At 35.0% G+C, this 26,218-nt stretch overlaps 2 protein-coding genes across 2 annotated transcripts; both read right to left on the bottom strand.

Moving 5' to 3' along the window:
• Positions 1-3,309: 3,309 nt before the first annotated feature.
• LOC143589065 (uncharacterized) lies at positions 3,310-7,432 on the bottom strand. The gene is made up of 7 exons (XM_077069920.1): positions 7,302-7,432; positions 6,638-6,739; positions 6,433-6,547; positions 5,631-5,746; positions 5,355-5,549; positions 3,666-3,808; positions 3,310-3,555 (listed from the first exon to the last, which is right to left on the bottom strand). The coding sequence occupies exons 1-7, from the start codon at positions 7,430-7,432 to the stop codon at positions 3,374-3,376; spliced, it is 984 nt and encodes a 327-aa protein (XP_076926035.1). The 3' UTR covers positions 3,310-3,373.
• A 1,090-nt stretch (positions 7,433-8,522) lies between these two features.
• Positions 8,523-15,442, bottom strand: LOC143589066 (uncharacterized). Its single transcript, XM_077069922.1, has 7 exons — positions 15,299-15,442; positions 15,001-15,102; positions 14,815-14,929; positions 13,887-14,002; positions 13,611-13,805; positions 8,964-9,106; positions 8,523-8,851 (listed from the first exon to the last, which is right to left on the bottom strand). The coding sequence occupies exons 1-7, from the start codon at positions 15,427-15,429 to the stop codon at positions 8,670-8,672; spliced, it is 984 nt and encodes a 327-aa protein (XP_076926037.1). The 5' UTR covers positions 15,430-15,442; the 3' UTR covers positions 8,523-8,669.
• Positions 15,443-26,218: the final 10,776 nt, after the last annotated feature.

Here is a 26,218-nt window from a genome sequence, read left to right as displayed (position 1 = left end):
GCTATATTAATTAAGGCATAAAAAGGGAGAAACTGATGAAAACACTTTCAATAATTTAATTATGCATATTTGTATATGACATTTCTACCCTTTTTACTTTTATATTTGTTATAACAATGTCCGAATAATTACAAATGTGCCATTTTATGATTTCCACCATTGATTACACATAATTAATAGTTAAGATTAACTTCTCGCACTTCTCGCTGTAAAATCACTTCTCGCATGAACCATCCCCTATATATATATATATAATTCAAGATTTATATTTTAAATGGTTAAACTTATAGATTTAATTTAATAATAAAGTATGATTTTTTTAAGAATAACTAAACTAATAAAATTTTAATTACACTTTTATCAATATTCTATAAAGTATACTTAATACTTTAACGATCCCCAAATCCGTTATAAACCCGTTGTATCGGGTTCATTCTTTTCGTTAATATAATTATTTGTACTTAGAAAATTAGGACAAATTGTCGGGACTTCTCGCGGGGCCAACTAGTGTGCTTTGATCGTTACCGTCGTCTCGTTACCGTTTTCCCCATTTCAAGTGAGTTTCCCATAACCTCTTTTTTTCAACGTTTTACGTACTTTTGGGGTGTAGCACGACACAAGTTTTATCTGTTAGTTATACGCTTGTTTACAAACCTTTGCATATTTTTTATGATTATATGTGAATTTGCTTGCAACGTGTTTACTGTTTTTATGGTAAAAGTTACGCAAACACAAACACATAGTGGGAGGTTCTGACGGGACGTACCCGCGCCGCTTAACGCTTTCAATTTCGGTTGTTATGGTTAGTGGTTCTCATTTCCCTGATTACTACGGCTTCGGCTAAAGGAACGGGATGATGACATTACTTACTTTCATTTACATTATGTTTGAATATTTATTGCATGATGATCATTGAATAGCGCATTTTTATATATATTTATATAAGCAAAAACTTATGAAAACGATTCAACTATGGATCAACTTAATTGTTGACAAATGTATTGAATCACACATTTATATATATATATATCTTAGGATTATCCAAATGAATAATATTTGTTTTCTTTTTGATATAATGACACTTGTTCTATTTACCGAATTATTAGTATACTTGCGAAATTTATGAAATATAATAATTATATTGTCACCGTTAATAGTGTTACGAGCTTATGAGTGATCTGTACGTTACACCCAGGCGTATTCCGCTTTAAGCCGGGGTGTTACACAAAACCTTGAGTACGTCGTCTTCTCCGGCGTCCTTAGGTATACAAAACTCTGAACCGGTCGTCTTCACTGGCAACTGCCACCCTCATCGGTCGTCTTCATTGGCGATGGTGGAGGTTGGTGGTGGTAGTGCAGGCGGTGATGATGTAGGCGGTGGTGGTGCGATGTATATATGTACGTATGCGTGTGTGTGTATATATATACACGCATATAAGTGTCCACAAAACTAACGGAATCTAACGCCGTTAGTCAAAAGCTCGTTGAAGGAAATAAGTTGAAAATTGGAATTGCCGTGATACATTTTTAAAGTTGGGTTTAGTGGTGGCCAACGGGTCAAAGTTTATAGATTATTAAAATCTAATATACCTAAAATATATAGAAGAAAACATATATACTTCTTTTAGCAAACGAAATACTTATGAGTTAAACTTCTTTGTGGGTCTACAAAATGAATTTCAAGCCACTCTTTAGTGGATCATTTGGATGCCAATTCCATCATTGATCACTAAGGTTATCAAGATTAATTTAGTTTATTGTTAACTAGTTTTGACTGTCCCATTTTAGTCAAGATCCATTTTTGCGTCTTGTAATGAAAATATATCGACCCGGCTGTGAATGCGCAAATAGTGTCGACTTAGAGAAAACAAAGTTAGACTTGATGCACTTTATTAGGAGACATGCGGCATTGACTCTGGCCCTTATGGTGCTTTGCTTTTCAAAATTTGTTCATCCCTATGTTCAAAATACATGGCACGGTCATAGAATCAACCGTGTCATGTCTACTCATGGTTTATGTTGCTTCAATTATCTTAATCTTTTGAGCATCCATATGGTTTGTAACCATTAGTGACATATTTTTGGTGTCATCAAATAAGGACTGCATTTAAATATGCCATCATGTATGCATTAACAATCTCTTTCTTTTATCCTATCATCAAAAAAGTATAACATCTACTGAAAATGATATATACAATTACATGTTAACAAATAAAAAATTATATGCATACCACATTTTCCACCGTTTTACATGGATAACAATGTCCCAAGGGGAGGCTCTAAGGGTGAGCAAAGTGGGTGTCCGGCCGGGTCACGTTTTTTTAGGGACATAAAAATATTAAAAATTCATGATATTATTTATATATATTATTATTAAAATGCCCGAAATCTTATGTTTATTTTTATTTGGTATGTAATACAATCATTCAATACTATGATTTTGCTAATAGTTATGTTTATTACTGTAACTTTAATCGTCGTTTAGAAAAATTTAGTTTCATTATTCAGTTCGTTAAGACTTAAGGGACATATCTTGGCCGATGCACGTGAGTTCTTAGAGCCGCCACTATATCCCCCCCCCCCCCCCCTTTCTCTCTCAAACTATGCACATAGGGAATGCATGCATTGCAAAATCATGAACAATACAATGCAAACACTCAGGCGAAACAGTGTACATGACTACACAATGAGCTAGAAAGAAACATCATGATTTATAAAACCACCACCATAGATGATGGCATATATTTAATAACAAGGAGTACATGAAAAGCTTAAAGAAAATAACATCCATAGGTGGGCATAAAACCCGGTTCCGGACCTGACCCGGTTTTACCCGACCTGCAGGTACGAACCAGGTTTCACCTGCACCCACCGGAAGCGGTTCCACTCTACCATGTCAAAATCCGAACCCGGCCCGATAAAAACCTAGCAAAACCGGTCAAAAACCCGACCATACCCAGAACCGGTTCTGAAAAAAACCCGGTTTGCCCACCACTATACATTATAAAATCAAACAAAGAGGCAAACTTAAAGAAGGTGAAGAAACACACAAATCATATACACAATCTTAACTAACACTTTATTATAGAGACTCACTCTTTTGACTCAAACTCATTGTCATCGTCCATTTTTCGGGCCTAGTTTAAGCATTTTACTTTATAAAAGCCTAAAATATTAACCTCACATTAATATATTTCGCCTTCATATCATATATGAGCATATCCAAATATTATTGAGCACACAATTTACAAAAGAGAACCCTATCTGCTTCTTTGAATCATACCTGAGTAAATTAAGAAGCTTAAACCTAACATTACATTTCTCACTCCAATTATATTTGATTATTATATTTATACAGATATCATAGAAAGATTTAAGGGCTTAGTGACACGGATATTATCAAAGACAATTTAATTTTCTCAACTTTACCAGTTTCTTTAAGCTGACACACCACCTCTGTGCTCGATCTCACAGTTACTTCGTTCAAATCTAACCCCGAAAAACCTTCACTCCTGTAATCTCTTGGCGCATATAGAACTCGAAGCTTTGAATGAGCTGCACTCACCCGCAACAATTAAAAACTTTCCATTCGTTTAATATATTTCCAAGATTATTATAAACTTAGATTCAAAGAGAGAAAATAAACATGTGGTACTAGAAAGTACCTAAACCAAGCATGCTTGTTTTTTGGATCATCATGCGGCTGACTTTTGATCTCTTTATATCTCTTAACAACGTGACATCCTCATTCTTCCCTTTGAATTCTAGAAATTCGCCTAATAGATGCTTCTCGTTGTTTAGCTCCAACCTGCATGAAAAAAATATGACAAAAAGTATCACTAAAGATTAAGCTTAATTGAACGAACATGAACAGGGGCATGTTTGTTTTCGTTCGTATGAACAAAACAAACGATCAGTGGCGAACAATTAAATGGACTAGGTTTTCTTGTCTATGTTCGTTTGATAAGAAAATGAGCGTGCTTGTGTTCAACTATGTTCATTCGTTAACAGTATAGATGAAAGTTACACGAAGGTAAACGAACAAGCATAACTAATTATAAATGAACGAGCATAAGAGAACTAAAACTGATTAAAAATTAAATGTGAACAAGACATGTGTTCATGTTCATTCATAAAACCAAATGAACAGTTTTTTTTGTTTATGCTCATTCGTTAATACAAACTTCCCACCAAACGATTCACAAACAGTTTAGTGAATGTTCGGTTTGTTTCTAAAGATCGTAATTTGACCCATTTGTAAGATGGATCAATGGGTTATGTTTCATCTCTAATTGTCAAGTAGGCCAAAAAAAATTGGCTTAAAGAAACGTCTTATGCGTTTTAAGTCAACCTAAGAGTACAACCTCCCAAGTTACTAAACTAAAAAAAAATTGAATCTTTATGAAAATAATATAGGTGATCATAATTGACTGAAGAGTTATTTATAAAAGAGTTGAGTTATGTATTCGTCCTTGACCATTTTAACCAGTTCAGTCCAAAACTGAAACCTTCAAACTGTCACTATGGTTTTATTTTTTAACACATTTCATCCTAAAACTAATTCTGTTAGATTTCTCCTGTTTATTTCATGAAATCACCAAAATACCCCAATTTATCAAAATTCTTTTGGACCGAACCACATAGACGAAACCAAACTTTACTCTAAAAGAAATAACTTCATACAAAAAGTGTGGTTAAACAGTTTTTGTCCCTGCAGTTTGACCAATATAACCATTTTAGTTCAATAGTTTTTTTTTTGGGCTTTTTAGTCCATTATCTGTATTATTTTATCATTAAAAACTGTTACTGGTACCTCAAGCAATAAAGACTAAAACACCCTTCTACTTAAGAGAAATATTTTACACAATTAAAAACGTGGAATCAATTGAGACAAAAATGAACCTAATGGACTAAAAAGCCTTCTACTTTACAGAAATATTTAGCAGAGTTAAAAACATGGAGCCAAATGAACAAAAACGAAACTAATGGCCTAAAACAGCCAAAAAAAAACTATTGGACTATAATGCCCTTCTACTTAACAAAAATATTTAACAAAGTTGAATACATGGAGTCGATTGAGACAAAAATGAAACTAGTAGACTATAAAAGCTGTAAAAAGACTACCTGAACTAAGAGATTATTTGGATCAAACCATAGTAACGAAAACCGTATTCAACTCCAAAGTGTTTTGTATCAACCCAACCCAACCCAACCCAACTCGTTTCATTGTGGCCCAAAATACAAACTAATTTGACCCATGACCGAAAAAGCCCGACAAGCCATTGCACCACCTATAAATATTACAAATCATAACCCAAATTTTTGAAAAAAAATACAAAAGAAGATAAACATACCGATCCCACATTGGAGCAGTGTTGAGAATGAAACCGAGTTTTTGTTGTATGGATTTTTTTATTTTATTCTTCTCACAATTACATAAAGGTAAAGAACCTTTAATCCAACCCAATAAGCTCCTTTTTACTCGTTTTAGTAGTGCCCATTGCTTATATGTTACAACTTCAGGTGGAAAGTAATATGGATGACTTGTGCTGAAATTAATTCATGAAAATAATCAGCATAACAATTACAAAAGGACTACAATACCCAAATAGCATATTTATACATCATACCGAAAGTTAGGGTTGGGGCATATAATTTTGTAGGATAAATATCCTTCTGGAAGAGTAACTCCCCTCTGTTCAAGATACGACTCGAGAACCGCAACTTGTCTTTTGGCCTCCACCACCTGTAAACAAACCGAACGTTCAGTCAACTATTCAACGAGATGTTTGTTTACTTAAAAAATGAATCAACAAGAACAGAACCTTTTTGTTCATTTAGTTAAATGAATGAACATGAACACGTGTCTTGTTCATTCATTCATTTATGCTTGTGAACTCCCTCTTTTTGGTTGTTTATGTTTGTTACTTTACGTTTGTTCTTTATGTATTCATCTATTGTTAGGCCAATTACAATTTTGTCTAGTTTTATTAATTTTTTAGCCCTACAATATTAATATTCACGTTTACTTTTATTGATGCTTGAAAGTTATGCTCGTTTATATTAGTTCATCTATGTTCAGTTATATTCGATCGTTTATGTTCGTTTGCGTTCGTCGTTCGTGAACTGTTTCTAATGGACGAACATAAACGAACATGAAAACGAACACAAACTGAATGTTCAGCAAATCATTCGTAAACAAACATGAACAAGTCCATTTTGTTAAAGAGCAAACATGAACAAGAAAACGCTGTTCATTTAACTTTCCGTGTTCATTGATTTGTTTGATTAAAGTCAAAATAACGAAGACGAACATGCCCCGTTCATGTTCGTTTACAGGCCTAGCTGCGAGCTTAGAATGATGTCATCATTAGTTGATGAAACTGGAAGGTGAAACATCATTAATAAACAACTTAAAAGAAGAATTTTAACCGGATCATGTAAACGCTCGGTTTTGTGCTTAGAACCATCCTCAAAAACCCAAGTTCCATCCCCTTTAACTGATACAGTGCCAGATGCATTTACCACATAAACAACCACTACTTTCCTGAAACAAAATAGCACCATTATTATTATTATTATTATTATTATTATTATAAAAATAATTGCAATAAAATAAAAGTGACAATATTATTACCTTTTGGTGACATGGACTAGATCAATATGCTGTGGAGAAGCAGTGTCGGGATCAGGAATTCGAAGACCAACATAAGCTTTCCCACGATACAGAGTTTGAAGCCTGCAAGTGCATTAAGTTTGTATGTATAAGATAATTCATTGTTAATGAGTCTTGTTCAAGATTAGCTAATAGAGTATCTTTGCGGGCGGTTATGGTTACTTCAAAAAAGGCCTGCCACATTCTCTTGAAATGCCTCAGCTTTCTTTATTCATGAAATTAGTATTAATAATTATCAACTGTGATCATGCCTACTACTATACATGAGACCTCCATAAATCACTGATTAGATTGCGTTTGGCCCTTGATCAAACACACAAACACGAGGAGACTGAGCAACTTTTTTTGATTATTATTATTATTATTATTATTATTAAAAATAAAGCAGACAACAAATAAAATAAGCCTAACCAACTATTCATTCATACTAAATAAACCTAAGAATTATCCATGGTCTAAATATAAAATATAAGTAATCTGCTGGATCTTTATTATCTCATAAATTCAAGATTATTGTGTTTAAAAGGTAGTAAATATAATGAAATAAACGTTGGATTTGAAAAGGTGATTAGGTGATAGATAGTAAACCATGAAAATGAAGGCGATATAATAATAATAATAATACCTATCGGCTACAGTGAAGAGAGCATCAGAGCCAGTGAAAGTAAAAGCAAGTGGTTGTTGTTGGTGACCGAAGAAGAAGAAGAAGAAACGGCGTATCAATTGATAGACCGGGATCATAAATTCCATCCACATCCACATTGTCATTGTCATTGTCATTGTCATTGTCATTGTCAGAGAGAGCTTGTTGTATCCAGTAGCTCCTATCCTATATGAGCATCATCAATCAACATAACCTCAACTTTGCGGGTTTCTTAATTGGCAAGATAATACCCCAAAACCAATTTCACCTCTTCCTCCCACACGCCTAGCCTAGGCCCATGGAGCCGTGTGTGACATACGATCCACAAAACCGGAAAATTATCATGACTCGAGACATTGATTTTAATGAAAAAGAAAAAAAAACTTATATCGTGAGTGATAGAAAACTGGGCATGCTTGTGATCACATGTGGCAATATAATAGATGTTGGGTCTAGACCATTGACACCAAACCCAGCGGATACAAACCACAGCAATAAAAGTGTCGACTACTAAACAAAGTTAAACCTCATGAACTTGACTTAGAAACTTGCATATGGTCGGACCGAGGTTTGCAATTATAAGGGAGCATCCATGGTTATTATAAGTGCCGACTAGTCCTGTAATATCTTTACCCTTTTTTTTAAGCATTCATGGTTTGCATTTACAAGTGAGATTTGTACTACATATTCTTGGAGTCGTCAAAATTAGGAGTGCATTTCAATATGTAATCATGTGCGCATTAACAACCTCTTCATATTTTGAGATCACAAAAAATTATAACATCTATTGAAAATAGTCAAATACTATATATAATCACATGTGTTACAATTTTTTGCATATCACCCTCCCTTTTTTTGACAAGAGGAAAAAGGCCCTTCCCATAGAGAATGCATATGTGGTGCAAGATATGAACAAGACAGTGCAAAACATAGGCGGCATCATGGTTTATAAAACCACCACCATAGATGGCATATTTCATAACAAGGAGTACATGAAAAGCTAAAAGCAAATAGCATACATAATAAAAACATGCAAGGAGCCTACTTAAAGAAAGAGAAGAAACACACAAATCATATACACAAACTTAACTATAAGACTCAAACTCGTTATCATCGTTAATTTTTCGGCCCTAGTTTAAACACTTTACTTTAGAAAAGCCTAAAATATTACCCTCATTTATCTCTCGCCAACATATATTAACACATGTAAAGATTCAAGTGAGTACACAGTTTACAAAAGAGGGCCCTAATTGCATTTTTGTATCATATTTGAGTAAATCAAGAAGCTTAAACATCACAGTACATTTCTTACTCCAATTATACTTGATTATACAAACACCATAGAAAGCTTTAAGGACTTAGTGACATGGATATTATCGAAGACAATTTAATTTTCTCAACTTTATCAGTTTCTTTAAGCTGAAACACCACCTCTGTGCTTGATCTCACAGTTACTTCGTTCAAATCTAACCCCGAAAAACCTTCACTCCTGTAATCTCTTGGTGCATATAGAACTTGGAGCTTTGAATGAGCTGCATTCATTCACAACAATTAGAAACTTCCCATTTGTTTCAAATATATTTCCAAGATTATAATAAACTTATATCTAAACGGATAAAACTAACATGCAGTATTGGAAAGTACCTAAACCAAACATGCTTGTTTTTTGGATCGTCATGCGACTAACTTTTGATCTCTTTATATCTCTTAACAGCATGACATCGTCATTCTTCCCTTTGAATTCAATAAATTCGCCTAATAGATGCTTCTTGTTGTTTAGCTCCAACCTGCATGAAAAAATATATGATAAGTAGCATTACTAAAGATTAAGCTTGTAAATGAACAGAACAAGAACATGAACGCCGCATGTTCGTGTTCATTCGTTTAACTTTAACCAAAGAAATGGTCCGCATGAACAATTAAATGAACTAGGTTTCTTGTTCTTGTTCTTGTTCTTGTTCGTGTTTGTTCCTTCGTTAACAATATAAATGAACATTACACAAGATAAAGGAGCAAACATTAATGACTATAAATGAAAGAACAAAACTGGGCTAAAACCAATTAAGATTAAATGTGAATAGCAATATAGTAAAACTAGACTAAGTTCAAATGAATATACTAAGAAATGTAAACAAACAAACTAAAACTAGCAAACATAAATGAACATAATAAACAAACGAGACATGTGTTCATTTTTGTTCATATAACCAAAGGGGCAAATTTTCGTTCATGTTCGTTCGTTTATCAAATAAACAAACTTCCCACTGAATGATTCACAAACAATTCACTAAACGTACAGTTTTACAGGCCTACTATATATATCAATCAATCATCATACCAATATTTCCTACAAATAACCTAAGGTCTAAGGAGGGTGGGATGTAGACAAAGCTTACCTCTATCTCTATGGATGGAGACCCCCAACTCAAAAGTAAAATAGATAAACAAATAAAATAAAATAAAATTATGTAAAATAAAAAAATAGCAGTTTATAATAACCAACTAAAACAATATGATATTAGTAAGTTTCAAGCAACATTTCATAATAGATAAGACTAACAGTAGTAATAATAATAATGATAATAATAAGAATATTAACAACAATAATAATAAAGGTTATAACAAGAAATAGCCCCTCCTCCTAAAGGTCATTAACCTTAATTCTATGTCTCCAGGAACTCCTATCCTCAACCATGTCCTTAGAGAAGTGCAAGTCTAGAAAATCACGCCTAATCCTTTCATCCCAAGTCAATTTGAGTCTACCTCTACCCCTCAACAACAACAACAACAACAAACGTACCCAGTAAATCCCACAAATAGCAAAAGCTATTGGTAGGGTCTGGGGAGGGTGTGATGTAGGCATACCTTACCTCTATCCATGAGGATAGAGAGGCTGCTTCCCAAAAAGACCCTCTACCTCTACCCCTCCTCCCCTCTATAATAAGAGTTTCCACTGATCTAACGAGAGCCGTTGTTTGTCTCCTTTTTACTTGCCCAAACCATCTCAATTTGCCTTCCCTTATCTTATTTGATATACTAGCCACCTAGTCTTTACCCAAAAACCTCGTTTCTTAATCGGTCTAACCTTGCATGCCCTCACATCCACCTTAGCATCCTCATCTCTGCTACCTCCAACTTACGCATATGTGTCTTCTTGATGGCCTAATAATCTGTTCCGTATAGCATCGCATGTCTAATCGCAACCCTATAAAACTTTCCCTTTGATTAAGTTGGAAACCTCTTGTCGCACAGTACCCCTGTGGCAGCTCTCCATTTACACCATCATGTTTGGACACGACGGACTACATCACTATCAATGCCCCCGTCACTTTGTGCAAACGATCCTAGGTATCTAGCATCCTAAGTTTACAGGCCACTAAAGATGGTAATTTGACCCATTTTAAGATGGGGCAATTTGGTTTATGTTTCATCTCTAATTGGTCAATAAGCAAAAAACAAAGGCTTAAAAGAAACATGTCTTACGCGTTTTAAGTCGGCCTAAGTGTAGTTAATGCATAAACCTCCCAAATTACTTTTTAAAAAAAACTGAATCTTAATGGAAATAATATAATCTTGGTGATCATTATTGATTGAATAGTTATCTATAAAATAAGTAGTCTAGTTCTGTTTTCAAATTTGTGGTTTGATCATTTTAACCAGTTCAGTCCAAAACTAAAACTTTCAACCCTAGAGCCACTATAGTTTTATTTTTTTTAACACTTTTCGTCCCTAACACTAACTCTGTTAGATTTTTCCTGCAAAATTCATGAATTGAGCAAAATACCCAACTTATTAAATTCTTTTAGACTGAACTAGTTAAAATGGTGATAAATCACATAAGAGAAAAATCAAACTTAACTCAGAAGTAAATAACTTTAGACAAAAAGTGTTACAAGTTAAACACGGTTTTGGTTCCTGTGGTTTGACCAAAATAAAAGAATTTTAGTCCGTTAGTTTTTCTTTTGGCCTTTTTAGTCCATTATTTGTACTATTTTATCATTAAGAACTAAAATGCTAATTAATGATACCTCAAGCAAAAAGACTAAAATGCCTTTCTACTTAACAAAATTAAAAACGTGGAGTCATTTGAGAAAAAAAAAAAAACTAAGCGTCTCTTGGTAAAAGGTAATGGAATGGGTCATTACCATTCCATTATCTTGTTTAGTTACCATGTAGGAATGAAATGAATTATTACTTCCATTATCTTGGTATACACGATATCACAAAGGAATAAAATAAAATTGATGGTGACTCAAGGTGATGATGGTGATGGGGCTAGTGGTGGTGGTTGTGGCGAACGGCAATGGTTGGCATTGGTGGTGGTGGTCGATGTGGTGGGTGTCGGTGACGGTAGGAGGCAACAGTTGGCGGTGGTGCTGGCGGCGGCGACAGTGCTTGGTGGCGGCGGCGGTCGGTAGATGGCCCGGTGGAGGTGGTAATGGGTGTCGGCAGTGACGGTCGATGGCGGTGGTCGGAGGCGGTGGTCGGTGGCGGCGGTGGTCGGTGGAAGTGGTGGGAGGGTGGCGGAGGTGGAGCATTTTACCAAAATGGGGAAGGGGGAAAAAGTATTTACCAAAATGGGCGATTTAAAAAGTATTTACCAAAATAGGTTTTTTTTTAAGTTATATTTTCTCACTCCTAGCTAATTTGTTGAATAAATTAATTCTATAAGTTTCTATTTCAAAAAGATAGATGGAAAAATGAATTAAAAATAATAAAACTTTTATTTTTCTTCATCTCAGTTATTAATATTATTATTATTTACTTATTTATTTATTAAAACTGATTTAAAATAAAAGTTGTTGTTGTTACTACCACTACCACTACTACTACTATTATTATTATGAGCCTTTTTCTTTTATCAGGGTACAAAATGAATGATAATGCAACTATTTTTGGATAGAAAAAGAAAAAAAATTCTTCCAGTTGTTTTACGATCAAAACTGATATTTTAAAGTAAATTTTTTATATTATATTATTTTTTTTGAAACATCACATCATTATGCTATAAATATTATCCGCTAAAAAATAACTTACATTCGCTAACTTTAGAAAAACAGAATACACAGCTGTGATTGGCTTTTTTTTTGACACTTTAACATCGGTACTGATTCCAACAAAAAAAAAACTTGCATTCGCTAATTTAAAAAGAAACAAAGAACTGATTCCGACTAAACAACATTGGTACCAATATCGATATTAAGTCCAATTCAATTTTAAAACTCTCCTATATAAGAAAATAATTTGAAGAAAAACGGTAAAAATAACAATAATAGAGTAATTAAAAAATAAACAAAATAAAAAACCAAAAAATAGTTTTTTTTTTTTTCAAATCGTTATGGTAAATAAATAAATAATATGAATATAGAAAACAGTTTCCATTTTTTTTCTCAATACTTTTGATTTAAACGAGATGAAGAAATATAAAAATTTCTATTAGGAGTGAAAAAACATAATTAAAAAAAAAACCCCTATTTTGGTAAATAGTTTATCACCCATTTTGGTAAATACCTTTTCCCCCTTTTGGTATAAAACTCGGCCGAGGTGATGTAAGGAAAAAGAGAGGATGGAATGAAAAAAACAAGGGTAGTGGATGGAATGAATTTGGGGTGTTTTAGAGGGAATGGAATGGACTTGGTAATAGATCATTCCATTGCATGAACCAACCAAACACTCTTTTTTCATTCCTTCGTAATGATCTATTCCATTCCGCCTCTCATTCCTGCATGCCAAACGCTACCTAATAAACTAAAAGACCAAAACAAAAAAAAGCTATGGACTAAAATGTTAATTGTTAGTACTCAAGTAAAAAGACTAAAATGCCCTTCAACTTAAGAGAAATATTTAACAGAGATAAAAACATGGAATCGACTGAGACAAAAATGAAACCAATGGACTGAAAAAACCCAAAATAACTATTGCACTAACATGCTAATTACTAGTGCCTCAACTAAAAAAACTAAAATCCCCTTCTACCTAAGAAATATTTAACAAAGTTGAAAACATGGAGTCAGTTGGAAAAAAATATGAAACTAATAGACTATACAAGCTATAAAATAACTACTTGACTAAAATGGTTATTTGAATCAAACCATAGACTAAAACCATATTTAACTCAAAAAAGTGTTTTGTATCAAACCGAGCCCAACCCAATTTGTTTCATTGCAGCCCAAAATACAACCCAATTTGACCCACAACCCATAAGGCCCGACCTGCCATTGCACCACCTATAAATATAACAAATCATATCTCTACTATAAAAAAAACATCCAAAAAAAAAGATAAACATACCGATCCCACATCGGAGCAGTGTTGAGAACGAAACTGAGTTTCTGTTGTATGGATTCTTGTACTTCATTCTTATCACTATTACGTAAAGGTAAAGCACCTTTAAGCCAACCCGATATGCTCTTTTTTACTGGTTTCAGTAGTGCCCATTGATCATATGTTACAACTTCAGGTGGAAAGTAATCTGGATGAATCGTGCTGAAATTAATTCATGAAAATAATCAACATAAAAATCACAAAAGGACTAAAATAACCAAATTGCATGTTTATACTTCATACTGAAAGTTAGGGTTGGGACATATGATTTTGTAGGATAGATATCCTTCGGGAAGAGTAACTCCCCTCTGTTCAAGATACGACTCGAGAACCGCAACTTGTCTTTTGACCTCCACCACCTGTAAACGAACCGAACATTTATTAAACTGTTTGGCGGGAAGTTTGTTTATTTAACAAACAAACCAGCATGAGCAGAACTTTTTGTTCATTTAGTTAAATGAACAAATATGAACGTGTGTCTCGTTTGTGTCCGTGAACGCCCTCATTTGCAGTTGTTTATGTTCGTTAGTTAAGTTTGTTTGTTTATGTATTCATCTATTATAAGACCAACAACATTTTTGCCTAGTTCTATTACTCTTTTTAAGCCTAACATATTAATATTCACATTTACTTTTTATTGGTGTTTGTTCAGTTATGTTTGCTTATATTCGTTCATCTATGTTTGTTTGCATTCGTCGTTTGTTATCGTTTGTAATGAACGAACATGAACTGAACATTCAGTAAAGAATTTGTGAACCGTTCGGCGGGACGTTCATTTAGTTAAACGAATGAACATGTACATGTGTTCATCTATGGTCAGTTATGTCCGTTATATTCGTTCATCTATTGTCAGTTATATTCGTTTGTTTATGTTCGTGAACCGTTCGTAAATACTATTTCACGTTTCTTAATATTATGAACGAACGGACTTAAACAAACATGAACAAGTTCATTTTTATATTTTTAACGAACAAACTCAAACAAGAAAACCCTGTTCGTTTAACTGTTCGTGTTGGATTAAAGTTAAACGAACAAACACGAACATGCCCCATTCGTGTTTGTTTGGTTCGTTTACAGGCCTACCTGCAAACTCAGATTGGCATCATCATTAAATGATGAAATTACAAGGCGGGACAGCGTTAAACAAAGAATTTAGAAGAAGAATGTTAACCGGATCATGTAAACGCTCGGTTTTGTGCCTAGAACCATCCTTGCAAACCCAAGTTCCATCCGCACCAATTGATGCAGTGCCAGATACATTTACCACAGAAACAACCACTGCTTCCCTGAAACATCATTATTGTTATTAGCATGTCAAAAAAGAATTGCAATAAAATGAGAATGACAATACTACTACCCTTTGGTGACGTGTACTAGATCAATATTCTGTGGAGAGGCGGTATCAGGATCAGGAATTCGAAGGCCGACAAAAGCTTTCCCACCATACAGAGTTTGAAGCCTGCAAGTGCATTGTTAAATAATAATATATTATATTTGTTTTTATCAATTACTCGTGTAGTTCTAGTTATAGGGTCTTTAATTAAATGGTTGAAGACAGAAGAGAAGAGAATTGAAATGTAAAATAAAATAATAGATTGAATAAGTTAGGGTTTAATGATCAATTGAATGATGGGGATGGGATATTATTATAATACCTGTGGGCGACGGCAAAGAGCGCATTGGAGCCTTTGAAACTAAAATCAACGGGTTCTTGCTGTTGGTCACCGAAGAAGAAACGGCGTACCAATTGATACACCGCCAGACCCAGGATAATTTCCATCCACATCTCTGCTCTGATGATCGGTGCTTGGGGGACAAGAAAGAAAGAAATAAATTATCAACAGAAGAGAAGCTGAGTTTGAGTTTCAGTTTGATTTGACTGACGCTGCAATTTGCCACCGTCTTGTTTTCTCAACTTAAGAAAAGTATTTCTCATATTCATTAACAACCATGTACACTGTCTTTTATTATTATTATGACTAGAAATATAAAAATAATAATAACTTTATTTAAAAATTAACCATATATTTAACTTAAAAGTATTAAAAAAATAAATTATATATTATTTTCATTAAACATACTTAATATTTGTTTTAAATTAAAAAAATATTTTTTTCAAAATCTCTGTTTTTAATAAAACTTATATCGATGTGTTAAAAAAATGAACAAGACTATGTTTTTATATTTTTCTAATTAAAACTAATTAGTGTGAAAGAAAAAAAAACAAATTAAAAAGAGGTTCATATTTGTGTGAAAGAAAAAGGAAAAAAAAATTAAAACAGAGGTCCACATAAATGTTGATATGTGATAGTTTGCAAAACTAGTTTGATGGGACGAATGGTTTACTCAATTTCTTTGATTTGTTTTTTTATTTTTATCAAGTAGTGAATAAACTATGGATGGTTTGCTAATGTTAGTGGTCTAAAAGAGTAAATCCTACTCACGAACATAAATTAACGAATAGTCATTAGGTGTCCGTTGAATGTATGGTTCATTTGCAGCCCTAGTTATTAGTCGAGCCAACATAATCGTACAAAGCTAACTTTGCACACTTTGAGCCTTAGAGGTATGGGTTAAGCTCCAATAATCGAATCGAGTCAAAGTAATCTGATCATTTTTAAGCAACTAAATTAAAAAATGTAATATGATCATCCACGTGATTAGAAGCCACCGGCATTATTAATAAGAAAAAAAATCCATGTAAGCTAGTCCATGTCAACAAAAACTAAAAAGAACCTAAGTCTATAAGTGAAACGTTCATTATCGGCCTATAGTTTAAAACTTGGGACTGTTGTGCTTTATATTTAAAGTTCGGCTTAACAAAGGTTTAATTACTAAAATCAGGGCCGTAAATATAAGAAACCCAAGCTAGGGCTTTGGGCCTCTCAAACTTTTAGGCCTCAATTTTCGTATAAACGTTAGACATTGTATTTTTGTTAAGCTAGACTTTTAGGATAACAATTTCACTCTAATATAGTGACAAGACACCATGCTTGATGACTGGTGTACCAGGGATTGATTCTTATTCCTACGGGTGTTTTGGTTTTTGGATCTTATCTTTACTTCTTTAGGGAGGGAGGCAACTAGCATAGTTCCAAACAAAAGTCTACTAAAGCATTCTTACTTATTCTCTAAAAATAGGTGAGGGATATTTGTAAATTACATGGTATGGTTATAAGTGGTTGCGAGTAGATGAGAGAGAAAATGTTATACGGGAAAGTTAAATTTGGGATTTCAATGTTTACACTGTATAATATGTTAATATTTTGTGAAAGTAGTTATGGATGAAAGAAAGAAATGATAATGATAAAAGTATAAAAGTATATTATTTAATTGAAATAGAGAAATAAACTATAGTGATTTTTAGTGTAATTGTATGATATATATATATATATATGATAGGAACTTAATGTGAATGCTGTAATATTTTTCAGTTTTTCTGTTACATTTACTTATTTTCTAGCATGCATTTCATATATATACAAATAAACATTAATTTAATAACATACTTGTATATAATTGTTTGCAATTATAGAAAAAATTAAAAATATAAAATTCAACATAAGTAACACATTTATTTTTTTTCCCATTAAATTCTCTTTCTTTTTTCTTAGAGTTAGAGTTATGATGATATATGGACATTTAATTGTAAATGCCTATGTTGATATGTCTGGTGTGTGGTGTTGTCTAAGGTGGCTGCCATGGAGAACAAAGAAGAAGTTGGGTGGTTATGGGGTTAGAGTTTGATGGGTTGTAGGTTGAAGAAGATGAAGAAAGTGAGTATTTTATTAATAATAAAATTTAATTATTAAATAGTTAATTAATTGACACCCAACACGTCATCAAAAAATTAACGAAGTTAACGGTCTGTTAGATCAACATAACTATTGGTAACAAAACTGAAAGTTGAGATTACCAGTAGTCACATTGTTAGTAGGGATTATTGTTGTCCAGTACTCAATAGTTTGGATTATTAGAATACAATTTTCCATATAAAATGGATTTTCTAAAGATTATCTTGGTTTCATATTTAACTTATTCATTTAATTAAATGTGAAGCAAATGAATAAAAAAATTGAAAAATTAACGGTCTATTAGATGAAGATTGTTATTGGTAACAAAATTAAAAGTTGAGATTACTAGTACTCACATTGTTAGTAGAGATTATTGTTGGCCAGTACTCAATAGTTTGAATTATTAGAATACAATTTTCCATATAAAATTTTTAGTACTCACGTTGTTAGTAGTCACATTGCAGATGCTTGGATCTTCGCTTGTTTGATTTCTTCACGCTCGTTATAATGAAGAGTCTCGATCATCTTGTTCATACATTCAACATTATGTCTGAACCACTACCATCCAAAGTATTCTTTTTCTTCTTTTCAACCACCGTCTCAGCACTTTTATTCCCTCTTTCTCTATCTTGCCTCAAATGCTCTTCTATAGCATCAAAGTGTTCTGTAGTAAAGAATGAAATACCGACTCAGAATCGTTCGTCGTGTACATGTCTGGATACTCCTCTGTAGTCACGTCCTCTACTTTGAGCTCGTCATAATTAGATGGCCTATTCCCATGTGGAATACCCATATTTACATTAGGCTCGAATTTAACCTCCACATCAACTGTTTTACCCAACTCCTCGACCTTTTCCTCGTTTAGACCCAGAAGCAGAGCGATTTGTTCTTTTGATAACGAGTGATCAACAAACTCGCCCTCTTCGATCTTATCGGCGTTTACCATACTCCTCACAACCCAATCCATACTGACAAACAAGATCATATTAGCCGCAATCATGTTGACCGGCTTAATGTTTGTGTAATTCTTATACGGTATGATCTGCAAGTTGTTACCTCCACTACCACCTTCCTCAGCCTGTTTACCCGACGACGATGTAGCACCGCCCGGTTGCTATTCACTCCTACCTCCTCCCATATCGTCAGAATCTTGATCATCACCTTTTAGTTTCCTCAGTTCATCTTCTTTGACATCTCGGTCTTTATAAAGTATTATTATATTAGTTTTAATGTAATAGGGGTATTTTGGTAATTATGTAAGCCCATTCGTGTGTAATGTAAGGCACATTCTTTATTACATAACGAATGTGACCATTCGCTTAACGTAAATCACATTCGTTAAGATTGTTAACGAATGTAATAACGAATGAGGGCCATTCATCAGTTAATGTAATAGTAACGAATGAGTAGAGTCATTCGTGTTTATTAATGTATTTGTAACGAATAAAGAGTCATTCGTTACGCGGATGTTTAACGAATGACTGCTTCATCTATATATACCCCTGTAGTAATGAGAATCATCAGTTTATGAAATCATACTGTTATGCCATCCAATTCTCTCCAGAAACACACACACACACATTCTCGTTCTAAGTGTATTCACCTAATCGTATTCCGTTAACCGTATAAGCTTGAATCATCTGTTGTCATCACAAACTAGATCCAGAAATGGCTCAATCTTAATTGGTATCAGAGCCAATAGTTCATATCTACGTTTGATTCAAGCATGATAGTATCGTTTTGTTGTTAATTGATCGATAGTTTCATCAATTAATCGATTAATCAGTATATGAACTTACATCGTAACTATAATTGACAAATTGGACTGTCCATTAAGTTTAATTGAATCTTATAGACTTAGGATTGATGTCGATTGTCGATCAGTGAGGATTTATTGTTTTAATTCTATTAGTTTTGAGTAATTGGACTGAATTGAGTAGTTGAGATATGACGGGAATGGTACTGAGTTTGAATGTGTGATTTGGTTTGGATTTGGATTGGTTTGTGAGTACGGACTAGTTCGGATTGAGATTCTGAGTGGTTTAGTGTTAGTTTGAGGTGATTTGATAAGGAGTTGTGTAAGGCCCCGTTACCGGTAACCCTACTTTCGTGTTGGATTTACTCATAAACACAGTTCTAAATATCAGAGTTAATTAAAACATTTATGCGGAATATAAAACTTTCATAAAACATTACAATATTTCATAACTTGTCTCAAAACATCCTTTGTCTTTCACATTAAAACATTAAAATTAAAACATCGTAAGTCTTCAGATGCCAGGCTCTTATTCTTCTGCCATGTGTCCCCGCTTAAGCCAGCTGTCTCATCCTACTCACCTGCGTGCATACTAAAAGTCAGCTACGCTGAGTGAGTTCTAGTTAATCACAAAATCATACAATACATTCTTTACATTTCATACTTAACCTCCTAACTTTCTTTCATACACACTTAAGTGCTTTTACTTTCATTTTTACCTTCATACTTTCTTTACATACATAATCATACGTTTTAAAGAGCCTTTCGCCCTATAACCCCACAGATATTATAAGGGTCTGGTCCCTAGTTTTCGAATATTAGAAGGGTTCGATTCCCTAACATCACAGATATTATAAGGGTCTGGTCCCTACCATCACAGATATTATAAGGGTCTGGTCCCTAGTTTCGAATATTAGAAGGGTTCGATTCCCTAACATCACAGATATTATAAGGGTCTGGTCCCTAACATCACAGATATTATAAGGGTCTGGTCCCTAGTTTTCGAATATTAGTAGGGTTCGATTCCCTCTTCGTTACCATACATTATACCCCGAGTATTTTTAGGGCTCGGTACCCTTTTCGTAACCATACAACCATACATCATACCTCGAGTATTATTAGGGCTCGGTACCCTTTTCGTAACCATACAACCATCATACCTCGAGTATTATTAGGGCTCGGTACCCTTTTCGTAACCATACAACCATACATCATTATTTCCTTCTTTTATTATCTCTATCACGTTCATACGCATAAGCATTCATATTATACTTACCTTATACATAGCATTACAACCTGACAGTACGTGCAATATCCGAAGATCGTTCACGTACCATCAAGCAATCATTCTTACAAAACACATATATCACATAGGGCATACACTTATCACTTAGGATAAATGTATTAACAACACATCAAGTATGCACACAGCCCCGAAAACATAACAAGGAATGGGGCTAGAAACTCACCTGAACACGGTTACGTTCACCGTTAATCGTAATTCCTTTCTTCAGTTGTGCACGGCTGACTGTATAACAAGTATACGTATCAATTAACTATCACTTCTCATAATGTATTTCTATCTTTATATGACCCACAACGAACGGGGGTCCGGGGGCAGCGCCCCTGGCAGCGGGGTCTAGGGGCGGCAGCCCCTAGCAGGGTCCAAGGGGCAGAGCCCCTGTCTGGGGTCGAGCTGCCAGGTCAGCTTGGAAAAATTTTATTTCCATTAACTGTCTTAACACATTTTTCATTAGATTTTTATTTTCTAATCGAACTTGACTTTAGGCGAAGTTAACCCTCGGGCGAACTTAGCTCTAGGCGAAGTTAACCTTAGGCGAACTTAGCTTTAGGCGAAGTTACCAGCTAGGCGAACTTAGCTTTACAGCGAAGTTGCCATCAGGCGAACTTGGCTTCAGGCGAAGTTGTCATCAGGCGAACTTGGCTTTAGGCGAAGTTGTCATCAGGCGAACTTAGCTTGCAGGCGAAGTTCATCAGGCGAACTTGGCTTTAGGCGAAGTTGTCATCAGGCGAACTTAGCTTGCAGGCGAAGTTCATCGCTTTGAAGGCGAAGTTGCCCAGATGCAGGCGAAGTTGCCCAGACAGCCGCTGTTCGGTTTCTTTCCAGCATTTTGAGCGATTTTAACACCCTTGCTATGGTTCAATATCACCCACTACGCTTCCCGACCATTTTCGGTCGCTTATACACTAAAAAGCTTGGATCTTTAAACTTCAAAGATCAAGAATCATACCTTTTTGGGCTTGTTTGGATCTCGTTTACTTGCTAGTACACTAATCGCTCTCTCTCGGACCTGCCCGACTCTTCCTTTGGCTCGGCCGGCCGGCGGCGGTATGTGTGTGGTGTGTGTGTGTTTTGGGGTGTTAGGGAGTTTGGTGAAAATGAAGATATTTTGGGATTTTGGGGGTATTTATATCCCTGAAATCCCATTCTCATTTAACCCATCTCAATTAATCCACGTCCAAGACCCGCTCCCTACCCGATATTAATTAATTACGCGAAATCACTAAACATAACTTCCTTTATTCATCATTAAAATTTTTAGGATGTTACAAGTTGGACTTAGTTTGGATTTCTGGACAACTGTTGAAGATTTCAATGCTCATTCGTCACGATGAATGTTCATTCGTGCTAGGCTTATTCGTTAGACGGTTGTAACAACCTACGCCAGCTGCCGTCCGTTATAACTGATCATTCGTTATATTCTCATCCTTATTCGTGCATTAATTCATTCTTTCCTTATCCATTCGTTAACTCATTCGTTACCGGGATCACATTTGTTATCCAAGTCATTCGCTGTTCTTACACATTCGTGTCAACCATTCATACCAGTTATTCGTTAACTCATTCGTTTAAATAGCATCGCATTCGTCAAATTAAAGTATCATTCGTCTTGTCTCGTTCGTCAAAGGTTACACACTCGTTCAAGGGTATTCGTTAAAGATCAGTTTCTAATTTGTCAAGTTTAGTCTTTGTAATCTTACACTTTCACAAAATGGCTTCTCCAGCTTCCTATTATGCATTGGCTTCACAAAACGCGATGATGTAGTAGATGTTAACCATTGACAATGAAATCGGTTCGCATAACAAATGTCCTAAGCTACTGAAGTTATCCGATTTTGCTCGATGGGAACCAAGGTTTAGGGAACATTTAGGTTCTTTGCATCCTGAATGTTTTCGTCATCTGGACATCATCTATTTACCGCCCCAAGTGGGAAGTGCAAAAACAGGGTATACTGATAAACTGTTCACGATGGATGAAGCTGAGGAGAGAAAGGAATTGAATAATGAGACTAAGGCGTATTCGTTGCTTACAATAGCTTTACCTGAGAAAATTTTCCACCAATTTAGTCACATTAAGCCATGTGCTACGTTGTTTGCCCAGTTGAAAACGAGAAGCTTGGGAAACACGTTAGAAAGCAAGAAGACTATGGTGAAGTTTTAGTTCCGAAACTTTACCTTATAAAGAATGAACCAGTGGATGAAATGATCAGCAGGTTTTGTCATTTGACAGCTGAAATGTCAACAGTCAAGTTGGAACCTGGTGAGGTGGACAAGATAAATACTCTTAAGAACGCATTGCCCGCTACTTATTCCATGTTTTTGCTGGTATTGAAGGAAAACGGCTACTTCAAGAACGAGAATCTCATGGCTGAAGAGTTTATTAAAGCTACAAGAGCATGAATATGATATGAAGTGTCAAACTTCGTTGAAGGATAGCCAAAACCCTACTTTATATGGTGGAGCCTTACCAGCGAGCGCCAATAGCAGTTCATTTCCGATTACTGCTTTCTACACACAGAACGGTGTTGAAGGTATTCAAAGCGGTAATCAAACCCCTTAACGTATGTTTGATGGCTTCAGGATCCACAGCAGGTGCTAGTCTGTCGAGTTCACCACCGAATGTGAACATGAAAGAATTTGAACATCAATTTTCTTTCATGTGCACGCTCATGACATCGTATGAAAAACATGTAGGAAGCAAAATAGCCACGAGTGAACTAACCGATGAGGACTATGATCAGATCATCCCGGATGATCTGGAACTTATGGACCTAAAGTGGAATATGCCCATGATCGTACGTAAAGTAAAACGGTTCATGCAATGAATCGGGAAAGACCCGCCCACTCTTAACAAACGGGTTGGGTTTAATAAGTTTAATGTAAAGTGCTATAATTGTCAGGAGTTCGGTCATGTTGCTAAACAATGTGACAAACCCAAGAAAGAGTACACCGGTTCCCGAACTTCAGACAGAAATTCAGGAAAAAGCTCCAATGTGTCTGAAAAGAAGACAAAACCTGAGGGGGATCAGGTGAAGACCGGTAGTTCACAAGCACTGATTGTGAATGAGGAAATCGATTGGTCACAAAAACTCTTGGGTAATCAAGCTAATTTGGCTATGTTTGAACCAACTGAGCAATTCCAGGATGCACAGGGTGATAATTCATCTGATGAGAGTGAATCGTCTGAGTCGGAAACTGAATCTGACGACTTAGGTGTTGGACAAACCGAATCGTTCGCTTGCATGGCCAAGATAGAAGAGGTTTCTACTAACTCCACTTTTAAGGTATCAATGAATGAATGTCATGAATTGAGAACTTCTGTGGTAAGCACTGAATGTGATCAGTGTTGCGAACTCAAGTGCAAACTTGAGTCTGCTTTGCAACATAATGATCAACTTGTTGGTGAACTTACTATGCTTAAAGAGTGCCACAGACAGAAATCTAAACTTTTTGATCAATCTACTTTGAAAATCAAAAATCTGTCTGTGAGAAATCAGGAGTTACAAGCAAAAGTGTTTTTAAGCTGGTTATAATCGAGCAACATTTTCAAGAAATCCTTAAATTAAGAACCAATGTCACTAAACTTGAAAACAAAATATTGGAATTAAAAAATAAAATCAGCAAGTTTAGGGACTCGTCTTTTCTTCTAAACGAGAGTATTGAGGTCAATAATTCTCACCAGAAGAATGGAAAGCTGGTTTAGGATTTGTTGAAATTCCACCTCCATTTAAAAATGACTATTCGAGTATTCCTGAAACTGTTAAATCTGAAACGATCTCAGAAAAACAAGAAAGCATTAAGGTGAATGTTGAAAATGTTGTGTCTGATAACTGGCTCATGACAAAGTTCATATTAAGACTAATTCAGTCTTTACTGAAAACAAAATCGATGGATCGATCGAAGAGCTAAATGAACTGGAAGTGATTGTTAAAAATGATAGCATCGCTACTGAAAACTACATTTTGTGTGAACCGGATGACTTTGAAAAGGCAATTTATATTCAAAATCTTCTAACAGAATCGAGAAAAGATTTCTTGTAAAGTAAAAACATCAGATAAACCCAAAATTTCTGATGAGGACTTAATGAAGTTCATTAATCCTCCAAAAGAGTCTAATTTAAATCAAGGTCGGGTTTTTAAGCTTAAAGGTCTAAGCAAAACATTTTCTGATAAAGAAGTACCTTTGAACTTGCTAAAACCCGAGTTGATAGAAAGTGTATTTAATGACGATACATCTAAGATAACCGAGTTTGAGGACGTGTTCTTGAAATCTAAATCAACTAAACCTCAAGTGAAACAGACTTTAAATTCTTTCAAGCCTATTGTTTGTTAAATCTTCAGGATTGGAAAATGTCTCCAATACAACCAATCTTGAGTTTTACAAAAATAAAAAGGGAATTACGAACAATGTTTCAAACTCGGTTCCTGATGCAATTCCAAAGGTTGCTAATGTTCAACCTGAGCCTTCTAACATGGCTCATGTTTCACCACACAAAATCGTTGATTCATGCTTATGTTTCAAATGTGAGGAACATGGTCATGTTGCAAAGAAATGTGGGGCTATGGTGAATAATGTTAAGCATGTGAATAAGGATCAAATTCCTAATGTTGACATGAAACAACAATCCTGAAGACACAATTTGCTGAGCGTCTCTCATATTTGTTATAAGAAATACACTACCTTGTTCACCGATAAGGAATGTGTAATCCTTCAACCGGGATTCACAATTCCTGAAGACATGGTTGTCATGCGATCACCTTGATCAAATGTTATTTATGTCTTATACATGGGACTTAATGTATCGTCCACACCTTCTGAGACGTGTTTTATCTCGAAAGCAACCGAGAAAGATACAATTCTCAAGCACAGGCGCACGGGACACATCCATATTCGCAAGATGAACAATTTGATTGCGAATAACTTGGTGGATGGTGTGTACCTAAAGAATTTCAAACTGAACGATCATTGTATTGCCTATAAGAATGGTAAACAGAAGAAGAAGTCTCGCCCGAGTAAGATGCTGAATTCGATTGATACTCCACTTGAAAGGCTTCATATGGACTTATTTGGTCCTGTGATCGTTCAAGCATTATGGGAGACCTTACTGTTTAGTGGTGACCGACGATTACTCGAGGTATTCATGGGTATTATTTATGAGTTCGAAATATCATACGCCGGTTTTGATACAGAATTTGATCACGAAGATCAAATCACTTTACAAACATAAAGTGAAATGAATTCTAAGTGATAATGGTACGGAATTCAAGAACAACGTACTGGATTTCTTTTGTATTCAACGGGAATAGATCGGAATTTAGTGCACCTGATGTACCGCAACAGAACAGCGTGTCAGAATGTAAGAATCGTACATTAATCGAAGCAGCGAGGACGATGTTAGCAGATTCGAAGCTTTCGGTCCAATTCTAGAATGAAACCATGAACATCGTTTGTTATACGTTGAACAGAGTCCTCACGGTTAAGAAGTTCAAGAAAACGAGCTACGAACTTTTTAATAACCGTAAGCCGAACCTAAAGTATTTGGAACCTTTCGGGAGCCCGTGTACTGTATTGAATAGAGATGTCGGGAAGTTTGAAGAAAAAGCATTCGAGGGATATTTTCTTGGGTACAATTCACCTAAGAAACAAGTGTTAACATTTCTTTGAGGTGTGTGGAAGAATGGTATCACGTTGACTGTCAAAGCTACACCACACCTCCTACCGG

The sequence above is a fragment of the Bidens hawaiensis genome, unplaced genomic scaffold (assembly GCF_021521415.1).
Source record: "Bidens hawaiensis isolate Kalapana, Puna unplaced genomic scaffold, B.hawaiensis_p1.1 tig00037207_1, whole genome shotgun sequence".
NCBI lineage: Eukaryota > Viridiplantae > Streptophyta > Magnoliopsida > Asterales > Asteraceae > Bidens > Bidens hawaiensis.
Note: the sequence above shows the minus strand (reverse complement) of the source record. Positions and strands in the feature narration are given on the sequence as shown.